Here is a 10,264-nt window from a genome sequence, read left to right as displayed (position 1 = left end):
TTTTCCATCTTTTCTTGGCTTCTTTATGCACATTAATACAAATTTTTATCTGGGGTGCTCAAACTTTCGAGCCCCACTGTATATTTATATGGTATTTTGGTGCATAACAATAATGCACAATAATAGTAAGAAAAGTAAAACTAAGAGTACTGCAAATAACGAGAATCATACAACAACAAAATCTTGTCAACAATTAATGACTCAATACACCTTGATCACTTTGACAAATCCATGCTATTTTTAAGGTGATGCCTCTTCTCAAACATGTTTTCCTCTCCATTGAAGATCTATGCTCCATGTATGCAGTTAAAGCAAGGCCTGTAATGGGCCAGTACTTACCACTACTGAGTACTGGCACTTTTTTCCCCATACGAATACCCTTACTTCTTATAGTTATTAATGGTATTATTATTAGGATGATATTTATCCTAAAAAAAAAGGCTATATATCATTATTTATTGGGAACAAACTAACAATTCTATGCAAAGGCAGACATTCAGAACCCCATATAACCCAAATAGTAGACACTACAACCATTCAAATCAGGCTCCTTAGATTGTATCTTCAAATAGTCAACTATTTTCGGTTCATCCCTGCAAGATTTAAGTATATGCTGCTGCATTAGGGTAGTGGCACCTTTTGGGGCCAATTCAGGCACTGGTTTATAGGGTTGGTCTACACTTTGCTGTGGTAAAGTGTAAGAGAGGCTTCATGGCAAGGAGGCTCCATCATTATTAACCGCAATTCATATAGGCTAATATTATTAATCTCTTGATATAACTAGTGTTTTGTCAGCCCACCTAGTTTGCTTTATTTCCTTTCAGAAATACAAAGTATCTAAGTCCCTTGACGTTACTACTGTCTCCATATTCAGAATTTCCAAAGATCCTTTTTCACTTAATGTGGGCTGTGTATTTTACTTACTATTTCACTTTTCCCTCAGTCAATTCTAACCCTTTCTACTGATTTTATATACTGGGACTATACTAACATACAGTGATACTTAGATTGGTTTAGTTTTATGAGTAGTTTGTCTGTATACTGACTGTTATTCAGCTAAATCACCTTGATGAGCTCTTTCCGTTGCTCTTCTCCTGGAGATATGATAGTCCACATCCCATAGCCGATCCCCACCAACACGACCATCCAGCTGGCGCTGACGAAGGTGCGCATACCGCTCATCCTGGAAGAGGGTAAAGGAAACACAGTCTCTGCCTTATATCTGTGTCGGATTCGCTGCCGAAAAAATCCCTTACAGCAAGATCCGGTGGTCTGCTGCTTAGTTTGGTTTGGTAACCTCGGACACAGAAACAGTAGTGCACGCTGGGATATATGTCTTCTTCTTAAATTTAAAGCGGCCGACAACAACTCAGTGTTTATGGCATAGACAGTTAAAGAAAGGGTTTCTGGCAATGTGTGTTGCAACACAAAACTAACGTTAAATGTGTGTACCGCCACCTTCTGTACCGGAGTGTGTAGAGTCACCGCACTGAAGTATGAATAGCTGAGCCACTGGAGAATATGGACACCTGAAAGGAACTAGCTACCAATGGCGGGATACATACTCAGCTTCTTTAGTGAAGTAAAGCAGAAAGGCCACAGAGCAAGATGCTCGGACCCAATACTCCCACTATTCATGTCTTGCTTTCCGCAGAATATTCAGAATTCATCAGCAGAGTGTACTGATATAGGTGCTATAATGCCCTTACACAAAACATGTTGGGACCTTTAAACTTTACTTATTGTTTTTATATTGTACAGCTTACTGTATTGAGCTCATACAGAGGACCAGCTTCACTAATCGATTCAGCAATTTCTTACCTTTTCAGGACTCTTCTGTAAGATAACTGTGTTCAAATATACTGTTTATGGCAATATTTTAGCTAACATGTCAGATTTACCCTTATTATTATTTACTCACTATCTTGTTAACTTATAGCACTATGTTCTGTCATACTTAAATAGCAATAGACTAATATAATAGTGCATCAGTAATTACTGCTAGTTTTAAAGCAGAACAAACGTGACAGTGAATCGCTGCCACCCACTGGGCATTTACTGTAGTCTTTTCCTAACGCAGCAGACCAGAGAATCAACCAATGAAGAAGGAGCATTTCGGAGGTTTTCCGCTTTCCCCGAAGTTCTTGACAGATCCGACTTCAGATTGAAAGAATTCAAGATGGCTGCTACAGGTAAGCATTTAACTTGTGTCCAAACTGTACAAAACACTTTGACGGAAGGAGTTTTTGTTGTTTACTTGACATATGTATAACAGATGTATCGTTCCGTTTTACGCACGTCAATTGAATAACGTTAAGTCAGTGTTGTATATTTAGGGAAGACACCAGAAGTAATTTAGCCAATAAGCTGACGCGGTGGTAACCCCCCCCAAATTGGCTAACGTTAGCTGGCTAGGAGCAACGTTAGCGTAAAAGCCACCCAGAAAAGTAACGTTGAGCTAAATAGCCTATGAGTTAGCCATGTAATCGACTCTCCTACTGCTCTTAACACGTTAGCCAGCTAGCTAGCTCGCACAGTTTCAAGTCATGCTGAGAAGAATTTGCAAACGCTTTGATACCTTTTGCATCTCTAGCATTTAACATAGCTATATTATAACCATGACACTTTAACCACTTCATACTAACCCACCTTTACAAGTAGTCGGCTAGGTGGTTTAAATCGTTTAACTAGTTAGTGCACCAAGAGAAACATTGGCCTCCCAAAACATCGCAGACAAATCCCTTGCTAAGCTAAATGGCTAACTTCAGCTATCATTTGCATGCGAGAAGTTAGCTAGCAAGTTTGCAATTTTGACTGTCAGCGCTACATGTCATGTTTAATCTAAAGCTCGCCTGTCACATGCGTGGTAATGTCATTTAGGTTAAGTTACTATTTGTTCTGTAAACATCGTTGTTGTTTGTGTGTGCCGCTAAGTTACACAGCCGTAGTGTTGACGTAAAGACCGGGTTACGTTAACTTTCTCTTGTATCACCCTGTAACTACTTTAACTGTATCACCCGACATAATTCGAAAATTATTTTACCTATGTGATAATGACTGCGAACCTTTTTTTCACAACACGTAAGGCTTTATTTGATGTATTCGGCATAATGTAACAAACGGCATTTCCAATAGCATTTTAAAGTCACACATCTTAAAGTGTCCGGCAGCCTCTTGTTAGCGTCTCCTGTTCTTGCTCAGCTGTCAGCATTTTTAGAAGTTTTTCTCATCACCTTCTTACAGAGAGAAGAGATGCATTTTCTCTTCACCCCCTCCCTTTACCCGATACTCATTTAATGTAATTTTGCTTTAGTCACAAGAAACAAACATCGGCCAGTAATCGTCTGTGTGCTCTAATTTTTCACCATAACTTGTTTTTATGTATACTAATATTTATATTAGTACAGTGGTAATGTTAATGGAGATAACTCCTGAAATTGTTTGTCCTGATTCATGCCCTTTTATATTGATAACATTAGATTTGTACAGTTTTGCATGTTTAGCTGTATGTCTTTTTGTGATGTTTTTGCAATCATTGTACAGTTTTAAGGGGTTTTGAAACAGGCTTTGTATGTTATCTTATTGCTTAGCCAAGGCATCTACAACCTCAGCCCATGGTATTGTATGATATCTGGAACAATCAGACATTATTCAGATCCGCTTTATTTACACAAGAGGTATATTGTAGCCAAACTGAAATATGTCCATGTTGTTGCAGGCTCCGAGTAAAGGGCTAACTCTTCTGGATTCCACTGTGCATGAAGCTCTCCTGAGGTTGTGGTGTCTAAGTGCTCTGTGCCCCAGCTCCTCTTGCCTCTCATCATGTCCTCCACCTCCTCCTACTCCTCCTCGGGGGACACTAGTCCGGAGGATGTACCCCGAGGTGGGGGCACTATCCGAGTCTACCTCCCCAACAAACAGAGGACAGTGGTGAGATGATTGGCTTTATTCCACTCATTATCAATGATGTAGCAGAATAAAACACATTTTTACTTAAATATGAGTCTGCTGTAACTAAATTGAATATCTGACTTTTACCATCTTTGAAAAAGGATGATGCCAGCATTGTTAATTAGTAAGTGTAATAACTCACACAAAATGTGACATCTTTCAGAGCATGTTAATGAGTGCTAGTGGGCAGTTGGTGTCAGGTTTTTCAGATGGTGCCTGCCACCAATGTTTGACTCATTCCAATCAGACATGGATGTCTTGTTCATATTATAAAAAAATAGTTGTTAAATTGTCCTGTCAGGTGCTATATTGTGACGGTATTAATAATGATTGTGCATTGTAGTTAAAATTGGGGGGAGGACAATGTGCTGCTCATGTTATCCAAATCTGTCTACTGTAAAGCAGTAGCTATGTGTCCGGCCTCAGCAAGACACTGCTTATGCTTTAAGTTAAAATAGAATTCATTGTTTTTGCTGTAATATTGCAGGCAACCCATGGTTGAAAAATGGATTGTCTCCAAATTTGGCTGAGCTCTTCAATTTTTCCTGCTTGTTTTTTTATATACTTTGAACAGACATACAGCAATTTGTACCATATCTGTTTTGTAATAATGTGTTAGAAATGAACATCTAATTGTCAAAAGCTTCTGCAGTAATATCACCATGGAACCAGCAGCTGTGGTTGACTGACATTCCACAGTGTCGTCTAAGAGAGCTTTGTTGTGGTCAGAACAGGAATGTAGCAATGTTGTTTAGGGAAAAAGTGATCCCAACACTGGATTGAAGTTCTAGTCTATTGGACGTTCTGTCACAACAGGGATAAACTGTATGTCAACATTGACTTAATGTGCAGCAGTCATTTCTGCTTATTAGTACTTCCACTATGCCTCTTTGTTATCTGCGTATTCTGTTCCAATGAATGTCATTTGTTCACCACAGTTTCCTGTTCTCAGGTGAATGTTCGGCAAGGGCAGACTGTGTATGAGAGTCTGGATAAAGCGCTCAAAGTGAGAGGCCTGAGCCAAGACTGCTGTGCTGTATTTCGCCTTCTAGAAGGGTAGGCTTGCATTATTGTCCGCTGAATGTCCTCCCACACCATATAGGGATAATGGGTTGCATTCCTCAACGCCAACATAAAAAATCAAGAGGCAACGGAAAACAATGGGCATAAATCTCAGATCTACGTACAGTGTAGATCTGAGTGTCGTTTGATATGTTTTTGAAATAATAAGACTGAAGGTGGAGATTGAGCAAACTCATTTTTGTGTGTTTAGGTTTTTAAACTTTTTAAAAAAATTAAAACAACTATATTTTTAACTGATAGTATTAATTTGTCAAAATTCTTATGGTTGATTATCGGTTCATTAATAACATCCCTCATTTTATGCTAAACATTTTTAAAGAAAAAAGTGAAAAATTTTCCCTTTTTTTTTTCTTCCTCTCTGTCTTTCTGTCAATTGTTCATCTATCTCTTGTTGTACGGCAAATACATGTCTTAAAATCATTTTTTTCCCCCCTTTAAAATCCCTGTCTTTTCTTCTCTTGTAAAACAGTTTCAATTGGTTGATATATTCTGCACTCTGGGGCGTTTACAAAAGTTCACCCAATCAAATGTTCAATTCTATAAGTACGAGAACTGCAGGGAGATGGGCTTTTATAAAAGTTTAGTTAATAAAAACACAGTGCAGTGAGGATACAGAAATGTCATACACCAAACGTAGGCTATATAACGCAGACCTGCCAATGCACATTCAACCTGTGCCGTGCCAGTGTTAAGCGACTTCAGTCTGCGGTGTAGTTCATAAGCCAGAGAATTCTAAAGTTATTTGGCTTCACGAAAAAACGCAGTTTAAAGATTGAATTCCTAATTCAACTTTGACCTACTTTTCTTAACATAGTTGTGTTCACATTGTTCTCTTGTGCAATGAGGGATTGTTTACACATTTTCAGATGCACTCAAATTCATTTTTGCCTAAAAGTAAAGTGGTTTAGATCTTCCAAACAAACGGTTTGTATTTTTACAACTTGTCTAATATTCTGATTGCTTGTGTTTCTCAAATCACTACATCATGTGTTTAAACTACATTTCACAATAGAATAAATAATCTAATTGTTTCCGCATATCACAAGGAATCTGAAGTTAAACACCATTTCATCATGAGAAATACTAAAATGGTGTAAATTGTGGGGCTGGATTTTTATTGTTGGGTAGGTATTTGATTTTCAGTTTTGGGATTTGAACATTTTTTCTTTTTTCTTCTTCAATACTGTAATAAAGTTGAGACAGATTCAAGTTTTGGAGGAATGCAACTTGACGTCACGCTGCGGTGGCCAGTCATGTAACCAGCGATCAGACTTGTCTGTTTTGAGGTGGGGTGAAAATCCCGTAAAGGAAACATTACTGCCTCTATTGCTGACACAAGAAAGTTTTAAAACACTACAAGGGTAAAAATCCAAACACAAGCATTGAGCTGAACAAGCTACTTTCAAGTGCACTCTGAAATCTTGAGATCTATAAAAATGATTTGACGGAAAACAATAATAGTGAAATATAAAGTCTACTTGTGCAACATTAAAATAAAAATAACAGGACGTCACACAAGTGAGCCATTTAAGTGACACTCATGCACAACCCTGTGTTGATAACTTTTGGTGGGCTGAACGTGGTACCAAGCACCCCCATAGTCGTCACCAAAACTGATAAAATATACAAACATTCTTTTTCATTAGTTATTTTTTTTTTTAATGTCTTTTCCTCTCCAGTCGTAAGAGACTGACGGATTGGGACACAGACATCACTCCGCTGGTTGGAGAGGAGCTTTTAGTCGAGGTCCTGGATGATATTCCCCTCACCATGCACAACTTTGTAAGTAGCTGGCAAACACCAGTACATGTTTATGGCTTCTCTGAAATACCTTTTTATAGTTTCATAATCAACCTATTCAGAACTGGCTTGCATTCCACCTCATATTTGTGTTTGTTAAACATTGCTGGTGTGAAAGTGAATTTTGTGATCTCTTTATCTCGACAGGTACGGAAAACCTTCTTCAAGCTGGCTTACTGTGATTTTTGCCACAAGTTTCTTTTTAATGGCTTCAGATGTCAGACATGCGGCTACAAATTTCACCAGCACTGCAGTAGCAAAGTCCCTACTGTGTGCGTGGACATGGATACAGTGAGCAAACGGTAAGTTGAAGAAGTGTTATCATGCAGTGATTCTGTTCATTTTATTAGTTTAGCTTTTATTATGCCAACATAAGAGTTATTTTCCACTGCCTCTACCGGGCTTTCAGTGTGTGAGTGTGAGTGTGAGTGTGAGTGTGAGTGTGTGTGTGTGTGTGTGTGTGGGTTGGTTGTGGTGGTGTGTGTGTGGTGTGTGTGTGTGTGGTGTGTGTGTGTGTGTGGTGTGTGTGTGTGTGTGTGTGTGTGTGTGTGTGTGTGTGTGTGTGTGTGTGTGTGTGTGTGTGTGTGTGTGTGTGTGTGTGCGCATAAATTTATATATATATACATACAGTACCGGTCAAAAGTGGGGTCACTTACAAATTTCTATTCCACTCCATTATAGACAGAATACCAGCTGATCTGAGTGGGTGGTGATCTTAATACAATATCTACATTAGCCATTATCAGAACCATTCCCCAATCATCCAAAGGCACATTCGTTTACTAATCTGATATCATTAAAAAACTAACTTGAAAAACATTGGAGAACGCTTTTGCAATTAGTAGGCACATAGTAATCTGAAAACTGCTGCCCTGGTTAAAAAAACAATGCAACTGATCTCAGCTGGTATTCTGTCTATAATGGAGTGCAATGGAAATTTCTAAGTGACCCCAAATCTGACCGTGTGTGTGTGGTGTTGTGGTGTGTGTGTGTGTGTGTGTGTGTGTGTGTGTGTGTGTGTGTGTGTGTGTGTACACACACTTTCCCCTGCATTGTTGGTGCTCCAATAACGAGAGTTTGGACGATATACCAAGAGAAACATGCAACCATTATCCAGTAACAAGGATCCACAGATAATCATGATCATAATAAAAAAAAGGGTGTTGAATGTATTTTGTCATATTTTTGGTGAAAGAAATAAACACCAACCACTGAATTGCTAAGTTGGTGTGGTCATCAGATCTTTTTTCTTTCTGTTTTAATTATTTTGGTTTTATTTTAAAGGCAGGGAGCCCTGTTAAAAAAAGTATAGTTCACAAATAACAGAAAAACTTTATTTTATTATGAGGACAACAAGGTTAACCGTGTGGGTCATTAAGATATAAACAGGTTGCCGGTAGGGATTAATCTTGGTGGGTTGCATATACTGTAGATAGGTAATAACCAAAGCCTTGCTAACTTTAAGTCCTTAAATAAGTGTTCCTTTGTCTGACACCTCGTTTGATAATGTCTCTTTGGTATTGTCCTATCCCTTCTATGTCTTGTCCAGGTGTGATCCTAATCCCTGCACAGATGAGTACCCAAGGATACTTTTGCCAGAAAATTCCCCATCACAGAGCAACCTAGCCTTAACCCCAGAGCCTGCTGGGTAAGCTCCTATACTTCACAAATTATATTTGAAGGACACTATAGTCTTAAAGGTCTTTCACACTTCCGCACGGTAACTTGCAACCTCCAGTTATTTCAGTGAGGGGAAGGTGGCAGAGGGGAAGCGGTTTTGATCCATCGGTAGGGGTGTGCAGCGGTTGCCGTCAACGTGAATGCCCACAGATTCTGCTCTGCCACCCAGAGTTTACCTTGCAGAACTTCTGACTTTAACTGCTGTGCGACAGGAACCACTTTTAAAAACACTTTGCATTTTAGGGAAACGCACCTGCAGGTAGGCGGTTGTCAAGGCGGTTGTCAAGGCGGTTGTCAAGGCGGTTGTCAAGGCTGTTGCCGCGCGGCAATGTGAGACCATCTTTAGTCTGTGAAACTGATATGTAAATATAAATGGTGACTATTTCAATTTGTCACCCAGGATGGACCTCCTGTCCCCAACCTCTGCCTTCCGTTTCCCCATGCCGGGTGGAGATGGCCAGTCTCTACAAAGACATCGCTCCACCTCCACCCCCAATGTCCATATGGTCAGCACAGTGGGCCCTGCTGGTACAAGCATTATAGAGGTTGGTGTTGACTGCTTGGTCCATGTTTTAATTGATTGTTAATGTTACAAGGATCTGATTGTATTCACTGTATGTACCTGTTTAATATATAACAAATGCACAGGCAAACGGTGTTAACGTATAGTGGATCAGAAACATTCTTGACCAGCCTTTGACGGCTGATTAGCCTTTTTGATACGCTTTGCAGTACATGACCACAAGTCGTACACCTAGTTATAGGGCTTAAAAATGTTGGTACTCATAAAGTAGGAAAACCACTGACCCCTTTTACTTACTGTGTATCAAATTATCAATTGTGAATCTATAATTTTGGGTCTTTCCACCTTTTTAAATGGTTCTTGTTTGTCCTTTTTAGGAAGCACTAAAGTTCAGCAACCCAATGGGTATGTGAATTTTTATTCATTTTTAATTTTACATATGGAATTATTCTCCTTTTTTAAAATACTCTCTTGTCCTGCATTCTCAATCCTGCAGGTCCTGAGCCCTCACCAAAGCCCTCCACCAGCCCGCCCACTACTCTGGGCTCTCCTGGGAGGAGACCACCCAAATCTCCATCAGAGCACAAGGAGCGCAAGCCCTCCTCGTCCGACGACAAAAAGAAAGTGGTATGTAGTCTTTGACCTCTTTCAAAGGTCACTGGTTGTCTTCAAACAGGTGTATAAAGAGTTAGTAGGTACTGCAAAACCCTTAAATGTCTTGGTTCAATTCCCACTGCAATACATTAACCAATGTGTCCCTGAGCAAGACACTTAACCCCTAGTTGCTCCAGAGGCGTGCAGCCTCTGACATATATGGCAATTGTAATTTGCTTTGGATAAAAGCGTCAGCTAAATGACATGTAATGTGTAAACAAATTGGTTGGGAAAAATACTCAACTGAAGGGATTTATTCAGGGTGTAAGTTAGCAGTTCAAAACACTCAATCTATGTGATATTTCAGCACCGAGGGGGCTACAGAGACTCAAGTTACTACTGGGAGGTCCATTCTCGAGAAGTCACCATTCAGAAGAGAATAGGTGCTGGCTCCTTTGGAACAGTCTTCAAGGGTAAATGGCATGGAGACGTGGCAATCAAGATCCTTAAAGTCACTGAGCCAACGCCTGAACAGTTGCAGGCCTTCAAAAATGAAATGCAGGTCTTACGGTAAGAACTGGTTTCTGTGTTTTACATAAGTCTTTCTTCAGCATTTAGTTTTTTTTTAACAGG

At 39.5% G+C, this 10,264-nt stretch overlaps 2 protein-coding genes across 2 annotated transcripts in view; one reads left to right on the top strand and one right to left on the bottom strand.

Moving 5' to 3' along the window:
• Positions 1 to 1,387, bottom strand: part of uqcc3 (ubiquinol-cytochrome c reductase complex assembly factor 3) — a 3,452-nt gene extending 2,065 nt beyond the window's left edge. Inside the window, exon 1 of the mRNA XM_032516757.1 lies at positions 1,066 to 1,387. Within this exon, the coding sequence (XP_032372648.1) occupies positions 1,066 to 1,182 (117 nt within the window). The 5' untranslated portion in view covers positions 1,183 to 1,387. The remainder of the gene's footprint in view (positions 1 to 1,065) is intronic.
• A 678-nt stretch (positions 1,388 to 2,065) lies between these two features.
• The window catches only part of araf (A-Raf proto-oncogene, serine/threonine kinase), a 22,838-nt gene continuing 14,639 nt past the window's right edge, over positions 2,066 to 10,264 (top strand). Inside the window, exons 1-10 of the mRNA XM_032516629.1 lie at positions 2,066 to 2,192; positions 3,719 to 3,930; positions 4,904 to 5,007; positions 6,714 to 6,816; positions 6,982 to 7,136; positions 8,384 to 8,482; positions 8,915 to 9,059; positions 9,415 to 9,442; positions 9,534 to 9,664; positions 9,999 to 10,201. Of these exons, the coding sequence (XP_032372520.1) occupies positions 3,823 to 3,930; positions 4,904 to 5,007; positions 6,714 to 6,816; positions 6,982 to 7,136; positions 8,384 to 8,482; positions 8,915 to 9,059; positions 9,415 to 9,442; positions 9,534 to 9,664; positions 9,999 to 10,201 (1,076 nt within the window). The 5' untranslated portion in view covers positions 2,066 to 2,192; positions 3,719 to 3,822. The remainder of the gene's footprint in view (positions 2,193 to 3,718; positions 3,931 to 4,903; positions 5,008 to 6,713; positions 6,817 to 6,981; positions 7,137 to 8,383; positions 8,483 to 8,914; positions 9,060 to 9,414; positions 9,443 to 9,533; positions 9,665 to 9,998; positions 10,202 to 10,264) is intronic.

Source organism: Etheostoma spectabile, chromosome 5 (assembly GCF_008692095.1).
Source record: "Etheostoma spectabile isolate EspeVRDwgs_2016 chromosome 5, UIUC_Espe_1.0, whole genome shotgun sequence".
Classification (NCBI taxonomy): Eukaryota; Metazoa; Chordata; class Actinopteri; order Perciformes; family Percidae; genus Etheostoma; species Etheostoma spectabile.
The sequence above is the reverse complement of the archived record's forward strand: the minus strand, read 5'-3'. Positions and strand labels throughout refer to the sequence as shown.